General features: G+C 39.3%; 1 protein-coding gene across 1 annotated transcript in view; it reads right to left on the reverse strand.

The window, feature by feature from the left end:
• Window positions 1-23,971, reverse strand: part of LOC127526995 (cytosolic phospholipase A2 gamma-like) — a 64,139-nt gene that overhangs the window by 10,494 nt on the left and 29,674 nt on the right. The window contains exons 2-7 of the mRNA XM_051924289.1: window positions 22,469-22,589; window positions 18,205-18,341; window positions 16,155-16,380; window positions 11,059-11,176; window positions 5,341-5,481; window positions 3,119-3,172 (exon numbers count right to left, since the gene is read on the reverse strand). Of these exons, the coding sequence (XP_051780249.1) occupies window positions 3,119-3,172; window positions 5,341-5,481; window positions 11,059-11,176; window positions 16,155-16,380; window positions 18,205-18,341; window positions 22,469-22,589 (797 nt within the window). The remainder of the gene's footprint in view (window positions 1-3,118; window positions 3,173-5,340; window positions 5,482-11,058; window positions 11,177-16,154; window positions 16,381-18,204; window positions 18,342-22,468; window positions 22,590-23,971) is intronic.

Raw genomic sequence — 23,971 nt, forward strand, 5'->3', positions numbered from 1 at the left:
TTATTTTTCATATGACTGTAAACACCTTCATTTTATACAAATATTTTTTTTGTTGTCAGGCTCTCCAAGCCAAGGGGTTTTATAGTTTCTTCTTCTATTGGAAGACACTTGGAAGTTTTGGGACATTTAAACTTAACTTTGAAGTTTCTGCCCCTTTAGCACTGGGTAGGCCAAAGCAGGCCTGTAGGGTTAGATGTCAAGCCCACTGGGGTGAAGGCTAATCTAGGCAGGCAAAGGAGGCCTGGCCTGGTTTGTGAAGGCTTTTGTATGCCGCATAACCATTTTGATATTGATTTGACTCCAATTCCTGACACCAAGGCCTCCAAATAAATAACCCTGCCCCCAGCAATAAAACTAGTATTTCTTAGAATATTAAGGTTTATTAACAAAATAGGTCAACATATAATCAAAAAAGGCAATTAAAAGCTACATGTAAAACGTTGCCTCCTAAGGGCACAGCAAAAGTGACGCCAGACGCACATACATGTTCCCTCGTGTGTGTTGGGCTTCTGTCATGCACAGAATATTTTCTAACTACAAGATGAAGTGGACGCAGTACCGTTTATCCAAAGTGGTATTTTTGGATGAGTGGCAGGTTACTTTGGAGAAAAATGTTGAACAAAGGGCTAAATATAATGCAACAGGTCATCAGAGTGCATGGTAAACATGCAAAAATATTTGTAGTGCATCTGTTCATCATGTACATCACTCACTCATGAGAATACTATACTTGACACTCCACCTTTTCCTTTTTTTACTTTCTCATATACAAAGTGTTGGGAAAGTATTAGAATTGTCCAAAAATTTGATTTCGAGATTTTGATGAATCTCAACGTTTTAGATAAAAAAAAATTCTTAAAAAACTACAGTCGGAAACAGAAGCAAGAGATAAATTTCCTTAAAATGGTAACCCAAACATGAACTTACAAAATCTATTAACAAAGGATCACAAAAGGGGAGCTGATCAACATGACTAGAACATGTTAATGACTCAACACCAGCCTGAGGAGTCTCAGATCTTTATAGAGGCCACACCACAGGCAGCCACAATAGCTGCAGGTTCAGGAGGCTCAAGAAATAAAACAGAAGAAATATAACAATCTATATCAACAATACAGAAAGTCAAAATGAAAATTAGAAAAGGGCTAATGAACAAGAAAATATGAAACCAAAAACAATGTTATACAAATGAAAGCAGAATAAACAAACAAAATCAACATAAACTTAATCCAGGGAGGAAGCCCTGGTCGAATCATAGCAGTGATGCAGTTGAAAAAACACTAAAATAAATTTCTAGAACAACCAATCAAAGTCAATGCCCTGAATTATCTCTGTAGGTCTCATTTAAAAAACTTGAATTTGAGCGTAAAAGTATACATATGGCAAAAAATAGGGAAATGTTTACTGGAAAATAATCTGATTTATAAAACTTTCCATACAAACACTTGTATGCAGTTTTACCTTTATAAAGCAGAATTATCTTGTAAATGTACATATGTGAATGAACCTTGAAAAGTTGGCACACTGAAACAACCATTCATGGACTATACCAATTACCCTCATATGTATACCAACACTATTTTACCTCAAAATAAAAGAAGCCACTGAGCCATGATGTTTTTCAGTCTCATCGTGGCATCACAGATGACTTGTGCATTTTTGGAATGTAACTGCTTATAGTTAACAAAAGCAAGTACAGTCTTTCTAGGTGCCCTTATTGCAATCTGAGTGGAGTAAAGTGCCCTGATTGTGCTAGAAAAACTGGGCACTGCTGCTAATTGTCTTTTTATATTGGCCTGTACACCGACAACATACACAAACTCAATGTAGCACCTCGTCACTCTGTTTATGTCTTCCAGGGCAGTAGGCGTGATAGAACTGAAGCTTGGCTGAGATATTCCTGACCTGTGGGTCAGGTGCCTCTGCTAGATGCTTGGTTCCAGAAATCCAGGCATTTTTAAAACCTGGATATGAACAGATGTAACCAGACTTCAGGCAGTCTGTGTCTCAAATGCCAGGCCCAACTCAAAATATAATTCCAAGAAAATTTCTCCTGGAATCCTAAATCCTGTCACGGGCCAGTCATCATCATAGACAAAAAATCCCTAAAGGTTTGTTCCCTTTCCATATGACCACTCGCATAGTCTTCAAGTAGTGCAAAACAAGCCATGTTGTGTCAAACCACTAGGCAATGAATAGGCTTCAAGGTGCGATATTTAGAACTTTCTGTATGCAGGCTGTGAATTAGTTTGTGTTTTTCCAGCTCTTTGGGTTCTAATCCTGAGAAGTGACAACAGGAAAGCTATGGTATATAAACATGAAAACCCAAGGAAGTGCTTTAGATAGATAGATAGATAGATAGATAGATAGATAGATAGATAGATAGATAGATAGATAGATAGATAGATAGATAGATAGATAGATATAGTGCGAATACTCAGCATTAGGCCTTTTTGAAAAGCAAATAAAATAAAGTCTATACATTATATCCATCACTTTTGAGATTTAACATGTTTGACAAATCAACAAGCATTATAATAACACCTCGGTGATATGAATTATTAAGAGTGTGAGTTGTCGTGTGCTGGTTTGGCTGCATTTCCCTACCTGATTAAGGGTGTTGTCCTTTCCCAATTTCTCCAAAATGTTGCATATGGGTGAATCAGAGTTGCTCCTGTTAAGTTTTCTTTTATAAATCCCAACCTTTGAATGGAAAGCTGCATACACACATTTCAAGCCTACACAAGTTTTATAAATGTTGCCCCAGATTAACAATAATTTATCAGAAGTTCTATAATTCTGTGTGAGTTCAGATTTGCAGTAAATACATCATTCTATTTATGTATTTATTTATTTTAAGAATTAATTTTTTTCCTTTGGTTTACCTCAAGGTACTCCAGTTTTCTTCTCACATTCCAAAGTTATATGTATTAAGTTAAACGGGTGACCAACTAATTCAGTATGTGTGGTACTGTCAAACAATGGATTATTTCTCATTTGCATCTGATACTGCTGACATAGTCAACAGCAACCGTCTTCTAAAAATGGTGTTTAGAAAACATGAGCAGATAGAATTCAAAATTTTTAAAAATGGTCACTTTAAAAATGTGTGGTCTACCTTTTACATATCGCCTCAATGTTTCCTCGTGTGCCATTGCACTGCCCCATATACCTGAAAAAACAGAATGGAGAAACCAAAATATAAATCACTACATGAACAGAAAAAGAACAGAAAAAGAAGTTTTTAAAGTGCAACATATATTTCCTGATCCTCATACAGTATTTGTGTTCTCCTCTTTCCTTGCTGTCATCAAGCATTAGGTTCATTTGTTCTCTTCATCATTACTAGAGCCTGGAGAAATTGAAACATCAATAGAAACAAAAATCAAAAAACAAGTGCATGTATGTGTGTGTGAGTGTGGTGGATGAACGAAACAACTTGCACAAAACCGAACTTGCAGCGAAACCATGTTTTGCGTCACAAAAAAAAATGGCAAAATGAATTGCAGAAAGTTTCAAAGAGCAAAAGTTTAATTTGACATGCTCTGAGCATTTCACTAAATTCGCACGAATGAAGTGACTGCTTCTTAGATGAGGATGAGTTATACTTTTTCATAAATCTTGTTCTCGTTAACCAGTTTTCTAAAAGAGTTTACTGTCATTTTATACTTTCTTACTTGTAATTATTTGATGTTTTAAGCAGCAGTGCTCTAGACATGGAGGAAATATGAAACGGTTTGTGACACGCTGTTGATTCTTACAGGTTCTATTTGCTTTTTAGCCTCATTAGCATAATTGCAGCTTGAAACAGGCAATCAAGTAAAGAGGGGATTTTTAAAAGGGTCGTGTGGTTGACTTAAACCAGATAAGATGGAGTTACACAATACAGTGCACGTCATCTGGAGATGATACGCACATGCACGCACCTTTTATTACGCTTACGGCAGGAATTGATGTATTCATGTCAAAGAGGGGTTACATGTGCACCTTTTGTTTCTGTGAAAAGATGGCTCCAAAAACATTTAAGTGGTCAAAGCAATCCCTTAATGGCTAAGAGAATGTGTACCCACCTTCCACTTGGCCAGAAATACCTTGCCAACATTTTTTATTGATTTTTCAAGTTTGTTCTGTTATACTACTATGCAGGTGGAGCTGCAAGGGACAGCTAGTATTTATATATAAATATCCCCAGATTCATTTCTTATTATATGTACACATTTTGTTTGATCCCCACTTGGCTAAATATGATGTCAGTCTTTCTGAATACAGATGTCAGATAGAGAAAGAAACTTGAAGCTCTGCGGTGCTTGGAGAACAGTGCACATCATCAACATCTCCAGCAAACATTAATAAATAGGAAAGGGTGGCTCATACGTAATAGTGTGGTTCGAGGAATGGGGATCTTGCTGTGTAGTGAGATTATCCTATGGAGAAAAATAGAGTAAAGTGGGCAGTGGGGCATTTTACTTCATCTTTGTGTGAAAAATATGCAACAATCACATCACACAAAAAAAAGCTCCTCCATGTTGATGTGAATGAGATGTGACCATAAAAAGATTTGATTTTACTGGTGTGGTACACATTATATGCATTATAGTTGCAGAATACACAGATAAACTTGGAAGTGTGAACAAGACTAATAGCTATCATGTTGTTAATTATTATTGTTGTGGCTTTTAATATTAGATTACTGTCCAGTGTTTATGACAAGCTGGCACCCATGTTGGTACATACAGTTTTTCACTCCTAAGAATAGTTTGCTTTATGAAATACATGCCGAATGGAGGCCCAAAAACACTCTTGCATACCCCCTCTAAATAGCTTGTTGTTCCCCAGTTTAGAGAAAGAAGTTGGGGGCATGGGCTGATTACACCTCCCCTCACCCCCCACCTCAAAATGAACCACCCGGATTGGGATCCGAGTGTAGCTGTGCAAAGGATGACACCTCAGCGCCACACTGAAGCGTAGGAGGTTTTTTACGTTGGCTGGAGTGCCAATCCTGCCACTAACCCTCCAGGTTTTCCTTGTAAGTTGGTAGACCTGGGGCTGGATGCACATTAACGTCATACCCAGGATGGAGCGATTGCAGGTTGAGGGCCTTCCTCAAAGACCCAATGGAGCGGAATCACTTCTGGCATTTACGGGATTCGAATCGGCAAACCTTACAATTGCAGGCACACATTCCTAGCCTTAGAGCCACCACTCTGCTCCTGTTTAGAGCAATAAGGCAATTAGTCTTAATTTAGTTGTGATATTCCCAGGTCAAGCATTCTGTCAAGGTCATCTGTGATTTCAGTACTGCAGTAAACTGTTTTATTGAATGTAAATTAATGCCCATACCTTGTAAATGACACACATCAAGCTCTGGATGGCTTTTTGTTACAGCTTCCTCTTCAAATTTGCTCCCGAAGTCACTTGTTTCAATAAATGCTTCGTAATATGGAAAGCCACATTCATGGGGTGTGAATTCAAACCAAATTTCTATTACAAAAAAAAGGAAAACAGAGAATGAAGACATTTTTAGAAAGCCTCTTGCATTAATAGCCAGGATGAAACTGATGTGTTTCAACTTTATTTAGCTTTAAGGGTTTCACACTTACACACCAAATTCTCTAAATAGAATCTTCATGTCTAGTAGTATGACATGGCAGAAACAAAAGTCCCATATGTTGTGGGACTGTTGTTGGGACTGATGACTAGTCCCAAAGTACATAAATCTCAACATATTCCAAAAGCACTTCCAAAACATGCCCACTAGAGGAGGATCTCACCATGAAAACCCAACTAATAATAAGCGCAAACAGCAAATCTTAATTGAATTAAATGTTTCTTTAATATAATGAAGATCTGTGGAGCACATGAACCAAATGAATTGCCTCAAACACACAGGCAATCCAAAGCAAAAAAAGTCAGTGATTGAGAAACATAGTCAGAAATAGAGCAATAAGGTTCAAAAATACAGAAATCCAATAAATCAAAGAGACGCAAGTAAACTCACCATTCCCTATCAAGTTTGAAATAAACAGCCAGGAACTGTGGAAGACCCTCCAGATTTATAAAGTGGAGGGCAGCTCCTGGCAAGGATTAGTAGGTGGCCCTGCCTCTTGAGGTGCCACCCACAAAACACACAGAAAATAGCAAAGGCTTAGATAGTACATCCATCCATCCATTTTCCAACCCGCTGAATCCGAACACAGGGTCACGGGGGTCTGCTGGAGCCAATCCCAGCCAACACAGGGCACAAGGCAGGGAACCAATCCCGGGCAGGGTGCCAACCCACCGCAGGCTTAGATAGTACAACAAAATCGAAAACATGGAACAATTGAAATAATTAACAAAAGTAAAAATGAACATAAAGGACTTGAACCCCAGCCAGGGGAGGAACCCCGGCCAAAATATTACACCATGGATCACCATGATCTAATACCTGTTGTAGTTGCCTACATACAGTATGTCATTTAAAATATAGCAATGTAACACAGTGCTAATTTATATTAAAGTCAAACATTACATCATGACGATAGGCAGAAACGCAGTCAAACGCTATTCAAGGTTTGGTTACACAGAAACGAGAATCAATAATCTGAATAAAAAAGAGCAAAATACAGGAGTGGGCAAAAGTAGGTTTGGAGTTGTGATTACGCAAGGCCAGCAATTTCAGCTCTTACAAGATTGTACCTGAGTGCACTGTGACATTGTAATCTTTTAAGTCACTAAAGTTAATAAAGCTATTGAGTTAATAAATCTATTGTAATAATCATAACCTGCATGTCTTTTTCAGTACAAACAACTGTAAACCCACTTTTGGCCACCCCTGTATGTTCAAAGTCAGCAGCTGTTCTCTAGTTGTAATCCCTAAATGATCAAGTATTTAAGTGCATGAAGTTATTTAACCTTCTCTTTAAATAACATTTAGATGATCTCCTTAAGCAGTGATGATGAAGATGATGATGATGATGATTAAGTGCCATCAATTCATTTTTGAATTCTGGTGACCAAATAGGAGTCTTTCAAGGGTACTCACCCTTTTATCAAAATGCGAACAGCAGCCTCAATGGCTCACAACTGCTACACCAACAAAACTGATATCATAGGTGGGGTGGGCAACTGCCCATGCACTGAACACAAGCAAAATAACAATCAAAAGTGATATATTTAAATATAACAGATTGAATTAAAAATACTTATTCAAAAACAGAAAAAAGAATGTACATCTTAGAATAATAAAGTGTTGGCATGGAATCTGTAGAATCTAAAGTGTGTTAGTACAGAAAGATGAAAATGTCAGGAGGGTAGAACTTAACTTACTTGAGGAAACTGAAGACAGCAGGACTTTCATCCCATCACTGAGATTTAGGTCTTAGGCCCCCAATGTCAGGAATCTGGGTGTACTGGGCACATCTGTTCATTATTTCAAATGTTTTCTGTTTTTTTTTCCTTTGTTTGAGCCTTTTATTTTAGTTTTTTTGTACATTTCTATGAGAAGAAGATCCTGCCTACTACATCTTTTGAGCAGGCTACTGGAATAGTTGACAAAACCAATTTACTTGAGCCAAGGTCAAATTGCACGATTTTTTGTTTTGTGGACCACAGTCACTGATCTCATTGATGAACCATATTGGTTTAAATGACTGAAAATCACTGGCTAGGGCATATTTAGTAATCAAGCACTGATTGTCCTGCACAGTCGTGCTTTCCCCTTGTTCTGACTGGCAGGAGTGAGCAGCCTGACAAAGCCAGTACTGTACTGGTACTGTACAAATGGTTAACAACTGCAGCAATTTCAGCAGCAATCGAAGCCCTTTTTTATTGTTTTTCCCATTTTGTCATGGTACATATAAGACAAAACATCAGACATACAAGCTTCTCTTCTGTTTGTAGGGCCAAAGCCCTAGTTTTCCTTATTTTTTGTCACTAAATCCCAAGCATTGAACTTCAGGATCAGAATTCATTGGTTGTCAGCTCTCATGCACACGGAGTCCACCCCTATGACTAAAGGCAAAATCAAACGTGTTTGATTTCATTGGAGCAAGCAGCAGTCTAGTGGAACTGAGTCACTGGCTATGTCACATTAAGCATTCAGCTTCATGGAAGCATGCCTCGGACTCACTAGGATTACAGTAAATGAAGGCCACAATTCCTAGGAAGTCGTCTACTGTGACATAGCCTTTAGACTTTCAAAAAGTCTTTGACTCAGTTGTCCCACACCAAAGATTAATTCTGAAATAGGAAGCTACTGGCATCCCTTGCCATTTTTCTGAGTTGTTCACAAGTGAGGAAGTGGATAACCTCAGAGCAGTAACAGGGACTACTAAGGAGGTACTGAGGGAATTTGGAAATTGTAGAGGAAGAAGTACTGCTCAGATTAAATAAGCTGAAATCAAACAAATCACCAGGACCAGATAATATTTACACTTGAGTTCTTAAGAAGGTTAGCGAGTGCAGATATAAACCCTTGACACATATTTTTAGTCAGTCACTTCGCACTGGAGAGAGTCCAAAGGACTGGAAAATGGCAAATATCATCCCATTATATAAAAAGGGTGAGGGGGCAGATCCGAACAACTATAGGCCAGTAAGCTTAACATGCATCACAGGAAAATTAATGGAAGGAATTATTAAGGATAAGATTGAGCAACACATGGCAAGTACAGGAGTTTTTCAGAACAGTCAGCATGGGTTCAGAAGAGGGAGGTCGTGTTTTATTAACATGCTGGAATTCTATGAAGAGGCAACAAAAGGATACGATCAAAGCGGAGTAGATGAGATTATTCATTTTTATTTTCAGAAAGCATTTGGTAAGGTGCCACATGAGAGGTTGGGCATCAGACTAAAAGAAGTGGCAGTTCGGGGTGATGATTTAAGATGGGTGCAGAATTGGCTCAGACACAGGAAGCAGAGGGTGATGGTGCGAGGAAGTGGTATTGCACAGGGGTCAGTGCTAAAGCTGCTGTTATTTTTAATATATTTAAATGATTTAGATAGGAATATAAGTAACAAGCTACTTAAGTTTGCAGATGATACCAAGATAGGAGGATTAGCAGATAATTTGGAATCCGTTATATCGTCACAGAAGTACTTGGATAGCTTACAGGCTTGGGCAGATTTGTGGACGATGAAATTTAATGTCAGTAAATGTAAAGAATTACACATAGGAAGTAAAAATATGAGGTTTGAATACACAATGGGGGATCTGAAAATCGAGAGTCCACCTTATGAGAAGGATTTAGGAGTCACAGTGGACTCTATGCTATCGACTTCCCGACAGTGTTCAAAGGCCATTAAGAAGGCTAACAGAATGTTAGGTTATATGGTGCCTTGACGTGTGGAGTACAAGTTCAAGGAGGTTCTGCTCAAGCTTTATAACACACTGGTGAGGCCTCATCTGGAGTCCTGTGTGCAGGTTGGGTCTCCAGGCTACAAAAAGGACATAGCAGCTCTGGAAAATGTCCAGAGAAGAGAGACTGGGCTGATTCCAAGGCTACAGGTGATGAATTATGAGGAAAGATTAAAAGAGCTGAGCCTTTACAGTTTGAGCAAAAGAAGATTAAGAGGTGACCTAATTGAAGTGTTTACAATTATAAAGGAAATTAGTACAGTGGATTGAGACTTATTTTAAAATGAATTCAATAAGAAGACAGGGACACAGTTGGAAACTTGTGAAGGTTGAATTTTGCACAAACATTAGGAATTTTTTCTTTACACAAAGAATGACAGACACTTGGAATAAGCTACCAAGTAGTGTGGTAGACAGTAAGACGTTAGGGTCTTTCAAAACTCAATTTGATGTTTTTTTGGAAGAAATAAGTGGGCAGGACTGGCGAGTTTTGTTGGACTGAATGGCCTGTTCTCGTCTAGATTGTTCTAATATTACCTGTACTGGCGTGTAGCCTTGTTCATTGCACCACATGTTTGCATCCAGAGGGTGCAATTCATTGCGATACTCTCTGGTCAAAGAATATAAGTCACAACTTCTCAGTCTAAGATTGTTCTCCACAGCCCTGTTTTCTTTTCTGGTGAGATGCCTTTTTTCTGGTTTTAATCTCTTTATTCACTTTAAAAGCACATTAGTTTTTTTCTTAGTTTTCCAATAGTTTCCATTTATTTATTACTAGCTCTCCCCCGCGGCTCTGCCTGTGTAGTAGTGAAACACGACAAACTTTAAAAAAATCAATAATTAAAAAAAAATGTAATAATTGGTATTGAGAAAAATTTATAATTATATCTTCTGTAACCGAGGGCCACTTGATATACAATATTTTTGGTTTTGCTATCTGGGATGAGAATGTAGCTGTGATCTTTTTGCCAAAAATGTTAAAAGTTGGTAAGGAATCACTAGCGGAAGGTAGGTACGCTCTAACGTCAAATGTCGCCACTGTATCTGATCATGTTCAGCTCTGATGGGAGAGCATCCCCTACATGGGGAGAAGAGCACGTGGCCGTGATGTCTCTGCCAATTAGCAGCTACCCTCTGAAACACACATAGCTCTGATCTCTCTCTCAAAAACATCAAATGTTACTCTTTAACAATCTGTAGATGATAATGTCTGTTGAACAAACAGGTATCACTAGCTTAGCACAGGCAAGGTGCATTCCAACAAGTGGTAAGAGGTAGAGCGACTCGAATGGAGGCTGGCGCTTGAGTGAGGTGGGCCCCACCCAGCTCCCTTCTCCTCAGGTCCCGCTTCCCCCTCCCATCGACCCGCAGCCTGTCTCTCAGATTTACGTGAATAAATCGGTGCCACGACTGAACTATGATACTTAGCACGATGAGAGAAACTGCAAAATTAGATAACAGTTGCATTGCTGGTTTTAACATTTCTTTCTTTCCCCAATTAAGAAAAGAACTCAAGAGGTTAGTTGGTTCTTCTGCGGTGGGCTGGCGCCCTGCTCAGGATTTGTTCCCTGCCTTGCACCCTGTGTTGGCTGGGATTGGCTCCAGCAGACCCCCGTGACCCTGTGTTAGGATATAGCGGGTTGGATAATGGATGGATGGATGGATAGTTGGTTCTTTTTTGTGTTAGGTGATCTGATAACACAATGAAACAGTTGCATTACCTGGGTGACACTTTTCTTCTATGTCGAAGGCTTCTTTATTAATTGCAGCATATACTGGGTATGGGTTTATCCCCCTTTTCACAGATTTTTGATGACTTGAAAGAAAGTGAGTGTTTTCCTGAAAATATAAACACAATTACTGAGCAGTCTGCATTTCTCAATACATTTTGGGCAAAAAAATAAAAAAGAACGTAAAGATTAAAAACAAATAAACATACACAATTTATTAGCGTTACAGAAACCAAGTTGAAGCATTAATATTTCAAGGACAGCCTCTTATTATTGAACAAAAAGTCCATTTAAAACATTTCATGCCTTGCCACAGATCGTTCTAAAATTTTCAGATTCGACTGAAATTTACTGTCAAGTGAGCATACCAGTTTCCGATTCTTACTTGCATTTCTCCTACCAATTAGTGGCAGAAGTTCAGTATAAAGAAAAAAACAAATGCAACACCATACATTACTTGGAACAGTAAGTCAGTGTTTCTCAACCTATGTGTTGTGTTCCACATTAGGTTCACAGGCTGCCTATTGGTGGGTTGTGAGTTGCTCTTGTTTATATGGGTAGTCATGTAGTAGTGAGTGGTGTGAGACGTTAGGGGTCGCTGTTGCCCCTTAAACCCAACAGACAGACACACAGGACACAGGTTAAAAGCACTAAGAATTATTTTAATGTTTCTTCTTGAAAACGGTGCCTCCAAAGCACCCCAGCCACAATAAACAGGCAATTAAATGAACACAATAGTCTCAATAACAACAATTCTCTCCTCCACCACCTTCCAGCAAGCTCTGTACTCTACCTCCCAACTGCATCTCGCATGCTGGGTCTCCAGCAGTCCTTTAAATAGTTCTTAACCCAGATGGAGAATCACAGTTCTTTAATCAGCCCGAAAGTACTTTCGGGCTTCCGTCCTCATAACTTCCTAGTACTTCCAGGCTGCAAGGGAAACATGACTCCCCAGATCCTTTCACAGCTCCCCCCTGGCAGCACCAACGGCACCCAACGGGGCTGAGAAACCGGACATGCCCTGAGGGAGTCCAGGACACTGCTGCACTCCAGGGGAGCTGCAATCTAGCATTTTGGGGGAGGCAGTGTCTTGGAAAAGTTGCCTTTCCCCATCTTTCCATCTCAGTGGTGTCCCAGCCGGGATAATTTCTAATTAATATATAATCTTTTACAATCTATAAGTATAAACCTAAATGATGTTGTAGCAACAAATTATAGAAACATAAGGAAAAGAATTAAATGTAGCTAAAGGGTTTAACTAAATGTTGTTTTAAACCTAGGCATGTGAGGCTTAAAGGAGCCACCAAAGTAGTTACTAAAGTTAAAATGAAGTAAATGAATAATAAACACCCCCTTAAAAAGTGAGGACAAACTATTGAGAAAGCTCAAACACCCCTATTGTGAAGCAGTGATAAGATCAATGGGAAAACATGTAGGACACCCCTGTTAATGAAGTGATGTTTAGAATAATAGAAGAATCAGCATGTATAGAAAGTTACTGCTGTAGTGGATTGGCTAAGATGATACAATTCTGCATATTAAGAGTTAGATGACGTGATGCATTAGATATGGTAATGGTAATAGGAAAGTGTAAAAGGGAATGAACTGTTTAATTAATGGCTCACTTCATGGACTGAGACATTTGTGCATGTCTGTGTGCAAATAAAGAATTGTTCTGCATTCTAATCTGGTCTCCATGAATGACTTTTTTGAAAATGGAGGAAAGTTTTTTCCACAACATTGATGTGACGATTGTGGCTGATCCTCTCCTGCTCAAAAGATCGTGCTCAATTCACCAAGGAGATGAGGGTTGCTGGCGGCACCAAAAAGGCTGACAAATACTGCTTTTAATGTTAGATACAAGAAACACACATGGCCGTTGTGAAAGCTTAAGGCAAGGTGGTAAAAACGGTCCCTAAATCGACTAACATTGCTCATTGCCCTGCGATTTCTAGTTGTGTAATTTTGACACTGATTGGTCATTTGATTACTTTTAGTTTTAGTACGATTAAAGCATGGCCTTAAATTGAAATGCAATACATGCAGAGCTGCCACTAAGCAAAATGCAATATGTCTGCTTTTCTTTTAGTTAAGACATGCGATCTATGAACATGAATTAAAATGTAATATGCTTTTGAATTGCATTTTAAACAGACAAAACAATTAATCGATCATTTGGTTGATATGTTCTTAATTATGTTATGATAAAACTGTGACAAAATCAAATGTCGCACTTACATAGGTATTGCATTGCAAAATAGTTAACACATTGGACTGCATTTGATTTTGGTACAAATAATCTTACATAAATCACAGTCAAAACCCCACCCAGTCCTTCAAAATATAGGCCGATACTGATTAGTCCATTTGCAAGCAAACCTAAATACACCTTCCTACACCCAAGCTAAAACATCCATGAACATCACTCCTTGGACTGGCCAACTGGTCCTTAATTTGCATGAGTGAGTGGGGACAGAGAATTCAAATTTGACATTATTTTTCCTGAATGGCTAAGGACTGAGGGTACATCTTTACAGAATGGACCTCATTGGGCGAGGTGTGTTGCATTTTTTTTTCTTTTTGGTGAAACAACATTACAGACATTGAAGGGATCTGACTGCATGCATCTGCAAAGGAAGAAAAGTTAAAAGGTACTTCCTAGTCTGAACAAGAAATATAGTGAGAGACGATTTCACCAGAAGTGTCACCGAGACGTTGTGTCTCTTACCTTCTTTTTTTGTTCAGCATGGATATAACCCTTCAATTTTTTTTTTTTTTTTGCCTTATCAGAAAGAAATGTACGGTTGCCCCGAAGGGCAAGTGACAAAAAATGTAAAAGTGTGCCACGCACAATTAAACAAGGAGACACGCACACTTAAGGTGACACGCACATTCAAAAGAGGTGACACACAAAATTAGAGATGACACTCTCACAATCAGTGGATGTGACGACAAATAAAATTGTACGGAAAGGGTAGGCACCTTGGCAAAACAAAAGGGAAACACTGATTGGTGGAAAGGTTTGCCTGTCAGTCCACAGGGGAAGTTTCCATTGAAGTTGAAGTTTAATTTGACATGTCTCCTTGTTTAATTGTGCATGTCACCTTTTTTTAATTGTGCGGCACCACATTTAATTCTGCGCACCACCTCTTTTGAATGTGCGCGTCACCTTAAGTGTGTGTGTCACCTTATTTAATTGTGCACGTCACACCTTTACATTTTTTGTCACTTGCCTTTCGGGGCCACTGTAGAAATGACACCAATAAACCCAAGCCATAACATCCTGCTGTAAAACAACACATTTAGTTCACACAGGACCCATCCTTTTACAGATATGCTTCCAAATGTAGAAATGTTTCTAACAGTTTAATGGTTTATTATAGATGTTGCAGTCAAATATGAAAGAATTGCTTGACAACTATGCTATGCACTTTATCTTTAATATTGTCTCAAAGAACAGAAGCAATGGGTTGTATTTGTTATATTTGTACCTTCTGTTAAAGTGTTTCTTTGATATTTGGACTTCAGGCTTCATACATTATATAGTTTATGCCTACATTTTGACCTTCACTACTAGAATATGAAAAACATTTCTGTTTTAAAAATGTGTTTACACAGATTACTGAACACACATGAAATGCGTGTGCTCCAAATAACGATCTATTATTTCCACTCTAAAACTCCACTTCACTCCCAGATAATCAATCAAGGCCTGAGCTGAGAGAAGTTCGTGCATGTTCCAAGTCGGTGGGGGGATGGAATAGCCGGCTGCTTGCAGCTTGTCCTTATCGGCATATTTAGAAGACAAAAGACGCTACTGGAAAGGTGCGAACGGATTTAAGAAGTGATTTAAGGTGAAGCAGGAGCAGAACACACACCCCTGACGAACCCCAGAATCAACTGGGAAAAATGCAGAGGGTCAGCTTCTACTCTGCAAAGCACTCACATTACCAGTGTTCAGGCCGGCTAGGATATCCAGCGACTTTGATGGGATCCCGTAACATCTCAGAATGTCCAACAGGGTCATTGTAACACTTAATTTATTGCAAAGATGGGTATACATTAGCTCAATTTTATGCTTGTATTTTGTCATTTTCATTGGTGAAAAGACCTGCTCACCACTGTATGTGCTACCAAACAATAATGATCTGTACATATCATACTTGCAAAGCCTTGGACAGAAACTCTGAGTAATGTACATTCAGTTGAAATCAAGCAAAGAAACATATTTTTAAAGTTTACCATTGCACTAGTTACTTCCAGCTGTAAGACTTTTGGAACACTGTGTACATTAAAAGCAAAAGGGGCCAGAAACACTGTGTCACGCACGAGTGCATGGGGAGCGGTTTAAGGACCCGAAGGGCGCCACGACAAGTCGTACCGGGGACACTGACGGGGTACTAACCTCTCTTTTTATGTTTCTCCAGAAAGAACAAAGCACCGCCACCATAGCTATTCCCGGAAGACTGCTGATTCCACCCACTTCTGGGTTCCTTTCTTACCTCTGGTCCCCTCCTGATGATGTCATTTACCCATCCATCACCACGGCTTCCACATCATTTCATCACTTCTGGTCCTCCATTCTAAATTGTCCGCCCAGCCATTTTTTCCTGTCTGTTGTACTGAGTTGGAAACACTGACAAAACAACCTTTTTTTTTACGGGGCCCAGTATACGGGGCCTAAAAACCCCAAACCTTCACGCTGTGTCTGTTCTTTTATTACAACTGCAACATCTGACTTGTGCCAGTTAAAGCCCTGAAAATGAAATTGAGATTCACAACAAAGGGTGGCATCCTGAGCTTCACACAGTATGTGTTAAAGTCACGGGCAGAGTTTGACGTTTAGGCTTTGGTTGCCAGACAAGCCATAAAAAATAACTGCATTTTTTAGAGTCTCAACTTTACTGCTATATATTTACATCATATCCCATGTCAAATATGTTAAATGGTTCGGGAAAAATGTGCAATGTGAAGTAAATCTCACTAAACACATTTAAAACTTAAAACAATTATGAAAAATTCCACACATATTTAACTGACAGAAAGCGTTACATGACAAAAACACGCAGCAGACAAGTAAATGTTACCTTTCCAATCAGATAGCTGACAGCTGCTGCCCAAACGTCTGTCAACGAGAAGTCGTTTTTTCTGGCAGCTTCCACCAATCTTTTCCGGAGACGTTCTTCCTCAAAGATAATGTCAATGATTTTTTCCCAAGAAGCATCTTGTCTTACTACCTTACTGCAGATGTCTTTAGTTAAAGATTCTAAATCTTTAGTCCACTCAGGATTTTCACATAAAGAACTCATAGCCCTAAGTAAACAGAAAATCAAGCATATCGTGAATAACAGTGACATATGCTAATTGGATACGACATGTCAATTTAAAACAATCTAATATGAACTGTACTATCTTTGAACCACACCTTTACGCTTTTACTTGTGGTCAATATCAAAGATGTTGTTGTGAATCATACTGTAGCAGGGAAGATTTATACATAATATGAGCTGGTATGCCAACTTACAAATGAGCAGCTTCAGAGCCAGTGAGGAGGGGTACAATACAAATACAATACAATACAATTTATTTTTGTATAGCCCAAAATCACACCTGCGTCTTGACAGCCCCCCAGCCTTGACTCTCTAAGAAGACAATGAAAAACTCCCAAAAAAACCCTTGTAGGGAAAAAATGGAAGAAACCTCAGGAAAGGCAGTTCAAAGAGAGACCCCTTTCCAGGTAGGTTGGGCATGCAGTGGGTGTCAAAAAGAAAAAGGGGGTCAATACAAACACAATACACAGAACAGAACAAATCCTCAATACAGTATAAAAATAAAAATATTACAAGTACAGAGCAGAATTTAACAGTAGATGATATCACATGATATGATTTGGATTTGTTTAGTGTCCTGGAGACCTCAGCCATCAAGCTACCTTCCCCATTTGGCCATTCCACAGCTGAAACAGCACTGGGCCAGTCAATCCGATGAAAGGACCCCTCTACTCCATGATTCCTGCGATCCTCCATCATGGATGACTTTACCTCAGGCAGGCAAAACAACCAATAAAACAATAAAAACAGCATGCCTGCAAATTTCCATGCTTTTCTAGATCAATGTGGCCTTTTAAAGGATACAATTAACATGAATTCATTGGGTCAATGCTGGCAAGCACTGTGCAGCACTATAATACACTTTTCTGAATCATTCTGGCAATATTACAGGACAACCTGATCCTGATCATATCTTTCACTCTTATTGCAGCTGTTGTAGAAATGTACTTAAAGGGCACCTCAATAATACACCACATGGTAATCTAAGCCTTACACATAGATCCAACTGCAGTTCCAAGGATATTATATTCCTTGTATAATGCTCTAAAAACATTAATAAACATTGATAAAACATATTGCACTTTCAGACACCACATCACTAAACATAAAAGCACCATCACAACACAGTCTTTAAAACACTTAGTTTCACAGCATGGCAATAAGGCACACCATTCAGTTTCAGATGCTAAATATATAATAGTAGAGGTTAACAAAACTACGCACCCAACAGTGTAACAATCTCCAACTCCAATGGGAAGCTCATTGGATTCATAAGCTAAACTCCCTACAGCCAGTTGGTTTAACACCCTGAAGCCTACAAAAATACTCATAATTCTGGTCCACCTTAAATTCCTTGGCATCTCTTCATCAGCGTCTTTTGTTTTGTAAATGTATAGATCAGCACAAGCAGCAAGCAGCCTGCTATACCATTCCCTCCATTTTGACAGAGCTCAACTCGGGCAAAAAGCTCTCCCAGCTCAAACCAATGCTCCTTATCTGCGTGTGAGGTGCTTGGAGTTTTATAGGGTAAATAATACACTACATCTCATCACCCCCACTGATAGAGCTGAGTCCATCGCACAATTCACAGAGCTCAAGTCTCTTTATCTGGTAGTAATGTGTCTGGAGTTGTGTAAGATAAATAATATATCGTTATTTGGAATACATGCATTTCATATGTGTTCCGTGTCTATGTGTTTGATATTTTTTAAATTTAAAGTGAAATTTTTGGACTTTCATTAAAATATTAAAAGTTTGGTCTTTTCCCATTGGCATTTAATCATAAAAGTAGAAAATAGTTCCTTACCAAGTAGACCCAGACACTCCACAAATGTAGGTCACACAGTCCAACACCCCGATTTCCTGAAGTCCTGACAATGAGCCCAAAAGACTCAACATGGCACGTATGCCACCTCCGGAGCCTAATACAGCGATGACTGGAACCTGTTTGGAAATTGTCAATAAAAAAATCAAGCAGTAAATTTCTAAGGTGCTCAGAACTCATACTCAGTTTATGAAAATAGGCCGTATAGAAAATAAACAATACAGGGATGTAGTTAATAGTAGTCTATATCATAGACAGTGCCCTCAACCAAATCAGAAGCAAACTTAACAACATTCACTCAAAGAACAACACCAGAAATATAACCCATATTCAGCCTGTCCTCCCTGACAACATAAAGGCCCATTTATATTTATACTCAGATTCAAACAGCTGCAGAAACACTCGCATACTATGGTCTGTTTACAGTTCTGGCATTTTGTGTGAGACACTGTGTTAGCAGATTCCCACGGCTTTTATCTCAAAGATTTTTTCCTTGCCTTTACATATGGATCTCGCAAATATTTCCATTTCTGCCTGCAAAAACTTTCATCTTTTGCCCAGGGTTTCTCACCATGAATCTGTGGACATTTCGTTATCACTGTGTGCTTTTAATGTTGGATTGTGTAGGTTCAGATAATGACACTTCACGCAATTGTTCCTCTAATGAGCACATGTTTTCTTGTCTAGTACATGCACAGTCAATGTGCACAGGCATGCACATAGTCACATGGTTACAAACGTCTTGAGGTACGTAGTCGCCAACGTGAAGATATGAAATTTACGTCACATGCGCCTTAGCAGACCCCTGTGGCAATGGGTAAGCTGTAAAATGACTCTGGAGGCTTCAATGAACTTGAATAACTTTTAATAACAAACTGTAACACATTACAACACATGCACTTGACTGTGAACCATGTGGCGTAACAACATGTGCGTCTGTTTTTTATACTTGCCCCACTTCTAGTCCATCCTTTTTAATCACTTCCCCCAAGTTCCTGTAAAACACTTGGTGAATACACTGTGTTCCTTTTAATTACTATATATGACATAAGCGTCAAGCATAAATGTGGCTTTACCGTTAATATCACTCTCTCCGACACATGTCAGGAACTGAGTTTTACAATAGACACTCGATTTCACGGGCTAATGCAATGGAAGAGGTGGCTGTTATTGCTGAAAGTCTGTTAACACTAGAATCCCTGAAGCCAATGAAAAAAGTCATAATACCGGGCCACCTTAATTCCTTCACACCTCTTCATCAGTGCCTTTTGTTTTGTAAACGTGTCAATCAGCAGTGGCAGCAAGCAGCCTGCTATCCCATCTCCCACCGACGCAGCTGAAGTCAGACGCAAAATTGAAAATTCTCAGAGCTCAATTCTCAAGGTCAGTTTGGGTTTCGGTTTTTACACATTGAGAGCAACATGTAAATTAAATATTTTCTTTTTCTTTGGTTATATTCTTGAATAAAGGTGCAGTTGTTTTCCATCCATCCATCCATTTTCCAACCCGCTGAATCCAAACACAGGGTCACGGGGGTCTGCTGGAGCCAATCCCAGCTAACACAGGGCACAAGGCAGGAACCAATCCCGGGCAGGGTGCCAACCCACCGCAGGACACACACAAACACCAAGCACACACTAGGGCCAATTTAGAATCGCCACTCCACCTAACCTGCATGTCTTTGGACTGTGGGAGGAAACCGGAGCGCCCAGAGGAAACCCACGCAGACACAGGGAGAACATGCAAACTCCACGCAGGGAGGACCCGGGAAGCGAACCCGAGTCTCCTAACTGCGAGGCAGCAGCGCTACCACTGCGCCACCGTGCCACTGCAGTTGTTTTGTTATATCTTTTGTGAAAGTGTTTATCTGATATTTGGACTTCAGTCTTCACACATTATACACTTCATATCAGCATTTGTCATTATTACTATAACTTGAAAAAAGCTTCTGCTTTAGTTATGCGTTCAACATTTCTTGCCTCACATTTCCTATCATCTTACACTTACACAGATCGTTGTAGACAGAACACCCATGAAGTGTATGTATTCCATATAACAATATATTATTTACCCTATACAATTCCAGACACCTCACACCCAGATAAACAGACTTGAGCTGGGAGAATTTTGTGTCTGACTTGACTTCAGTTGCCTTGATGAGGGATGGGGTAGCAGTCTGCTTGCTGCTTGTGCTGCCTGACACATTTGCAAAGCAAAGACGCTGATGAAAAGGTGCGAAGGAATTTAAGGCGGCCCAGCATTACAACTTTTATTGAAGGTTTCAGGGATGCTAGTGTTAATAATAATAATAATAATTCATTACATTTATATAGCGCTTTTCTCAGTACTCAAACCGCTATCCACACAGGGAGGAACCAGGAAGCGAACCCACAATCTTCCGCAGTCTCCTTACTGCAAAGCAGCAGCACTACCACTGCGCCACCTGTGAGGACTTAAACTAAATGTGTTTTAAAAATATTTATTAATAACAAAATTACAATGTACAGGATATATTTAAATGTTATAATGTTTAAGTACAAATAGTATTATTATATGTGGTGGGTTGGCGCCCTGCCTGGGGTTTGTTTCCTGCCTTGCACCCTGTGTTGGCTGGGATTGGCTCCAGCAGATCCCCGTGACCCTGTAGTTAGGATATAGCGGGTTGGATAATGGATGGATGGATAGTATTATTATAATGTACAATAAGTAGTATATTACTGTCATCAGGCATGTCATTCCATAGGACAGTAGCGGGGGTATAATGAAGATATCGGTGCCCTGTCGTAAGACAACAGTTACACATAATACACTTACCACCTTAAAACGCAGATTCAATGAAATCGCAGGCAGATGGGCAAACATTTTACTGATGGACAGGATTTTGAACAGAACACGCATTACATCAAGAAAAGGAAACGTTATGCAAAGGAGTATTGGCAAAAAAAGATCCATAACCATCACACTCTAGTGTGCCTGCACTAAGCATTAGAGCAACAGCTTACCTCATTACAATATCGGCCTTTCCTGTAAAATTTCTTCTTAGGCCTGTGGTTTTGAATATATATTTCTTAAAGTCACTAAAAACAGTTGGAATGTTGACCAATCTTTTTCACCTGCTCTATTTCTGGTGAGAAATGTTTCCTTCAGGACAGAAGTTTTTTGTCTGTTAAATTCAAAGTCCATTAAATAGAGTGTCTACTGTATTTAAATTTTTTGCAATTTGTCCTTGGTCTTAAATGAGCATGATAGGATCAAGAAGAGATGGAAGAGGTACTTTGAAAAACTTGGGAGTGGATTCCCACATAAAGGGCTAAGGCCAAAAATAAGGATGAAGGAAGTAAAGGAGCCACTAAAAAGAATGAAAAGTGAAAAAGAAAAAAGGCCAGCAGAGGTGTGGAAGAGTTTATCAGAAGGCAGAGTAGATGTGCTGTGGATGCAGATGATCTATGAACAGGAGAGAATACCAGAGGAGTGGAGGAACAGTAAGATTGAACCCATTTATAAAGAGACAGGAGATAGCCAGGACTGTGGAGACTATAGAGGGGTAAAGCTGACGTCCAACAGATAAAAGATGGAGATAAAGAGGAAGAACACAGAATATCTGAGTTTTAATGATGATCGGGATTCAGAAGTTAGCTTGCAAGGAGCGCTGTTAAAGAGTGGATACATGTAAATATCTAGGATCAGTGGTAGACCAAGATTTAGAAATAGATGCAGAGATAATCCATGGAGTGCAGTGTGACTGAACAATTGGAAGACATTGTCAGGAGTATTGTATGATCGAAGAATTAAAGAAGATTAAATGTAAGATTTTTAAGGTCAGTAATGATATATAGATTGAGACATGGGCAGTAAAGGTACTGCCGGAGAATAAGTTGAATGTGGCAGAATTGAAAATGTTGAGATGGATGTGTGGAGTTACAAAAGAGGAGAGAATAAGAAGCGAGACAATCAGAGGTACAACAAAAGTGGGAGAATCATCTAAGGAAGTACAGGAGACATGTGATGAGGACAGACAATGGAAATGTGGACAAAAAAGTGATGGGATATGCAAGTCAAGAGGAACAGAAAGCGAGGGAGACCAAAGCAGAGGTGGATGGGTAAAGTAAAAGAAGATCTGAAGGAAAGGGCTTGACTGGGGAGGTGATGCACTGTTTGGGTAAAGGCTCTCCAAACCACCTGACAACTGAATGGTATTGTCTAAATGTTCCTGTACATTGACTGTACAGTTGTGACACATTCTTACCTGGTCCTCTGTTATATGCATTGCTGGCAACTTTCCCAATGCTTCAGCACACTTAATTTTCCGCTCCTCTACTGCCAAACGTTCTCCAGCAGAAAGTCCTTTTGAGAAGCGAACATGCTTACTAAAAAAGGGAAAAGAAAAATCAGTTGTGTGAAGACTTCAAGTGCATTATTGAACTCACTTGAGATTTTTATGGGAAGTTTGGTAAAATACTGGGTTTATGAAAAAAAATAATGGGAAAGCAAAGTAAAAACTGACAGCCATTATCACACAGATGTAAATAATAAAGTAATAAAAATAAAATAAATAAAAATAAAAAGCACCACTTCAATCGTTATTGTGGTCAATTGGCAGTGTCTGAGTAGATCAAAACTAACTGCACATCCTAGCACAACATGTTCACTTATCTCCAACCAAGAAATAAAAATGAATGCTATATTTCTTACTTTGCATTCCTGCATGTCCTACTATGAAATCATTTGGCAAATATTTTAGTATCTGATATCAAGAATACTTCAGTTTCAAAAATACAATTAAACGTAGGATCTTTCCCTGTTTAACACACTGTATAGTGTCCACATCAGAGGATCACTTTCCAAGTTCCAAGAGGGGGCGCTGGTGCTAATTGTCTTGACTTTTTCTTCCTCCGTTATACCAAGAAACCTCCCAGTGAGGGCAAATGACTCTGCCCATTCCAGTCCCTGGGCATAAAGCCACCTGGAAGGAGGCAGCACTTCTTCACAAAACGACCAGAAATAAGGAGCTCCATGAATTTACCAAGGCAGACTAGAGAGCCTGATTATCCGGAGCCACTTTACTATGCATGGCGATTATTTTGCTTCCTTTTTATGCCATTGTGCATTTGTTTTCTTTTGAACTTAAAGTAAACGGGGACTGCCAGGTTGGCACCCCAAAAAGTCTTCCTTTGCAAACCTGTTATTCTGTCAGATGACTACCATCCATCCATCCATCCATCCATTTTCCAACCCACTGAATCCGAACATAGGGTCACGGGGGTCTGCTGGAGCCAATCCCAGCCAACACAGGGCACAAGGCAGGAAACAAACCCCGGGCAGGGCGCCAGCCCACTGCAGATAATAACTTTAGTTATCAAAACAAACTCAAATTATCTATTATATTAGAACAATAGAAAAATCTAGATGAGAGCAGGCCATTCAGCCCAACAAAGCTCGCCAGTCGTGTCCACTTAATTCGTCTAAAAAACATCAAGTCAAGTTTTGAAGGTCCCTAAAGTTCTCCTGTCTACCACATTACTTTGTCGCTGTCTGTGGTTCTCTGTGTGAAGAAAAAAATCCTAATGTTTGTGTGAAATTTACCCTTCACCTGTTTCCAATTGAGTCCTTATGTCTTTGTTGAACTCATTTTAAAGTCACACTCTCAATCCGCAGGACTAATTCCCTTCATAATTTTAAACACTTCAATTGTGTCTTTTTCTTAAACTGAAAAGGCTCAGTTCTTTTAATCTTTCTTCATAATTAATTT

Source organism: Erpetoichthys calabaricus, chromosome 3 (genome assembly GCF_900747795.2).
Source record: "Erpetoichthys calabaricus chromosome 3, fErpCal1.3, whole genome shotgun sequence".
NCBI classification, from domain to species: Eukaryota; Metazoa; Chordata; class Cladistia; order Polypteriformes; family Polypteridae; genus Erpetoichthys; species Erpetoichthys calabaricus.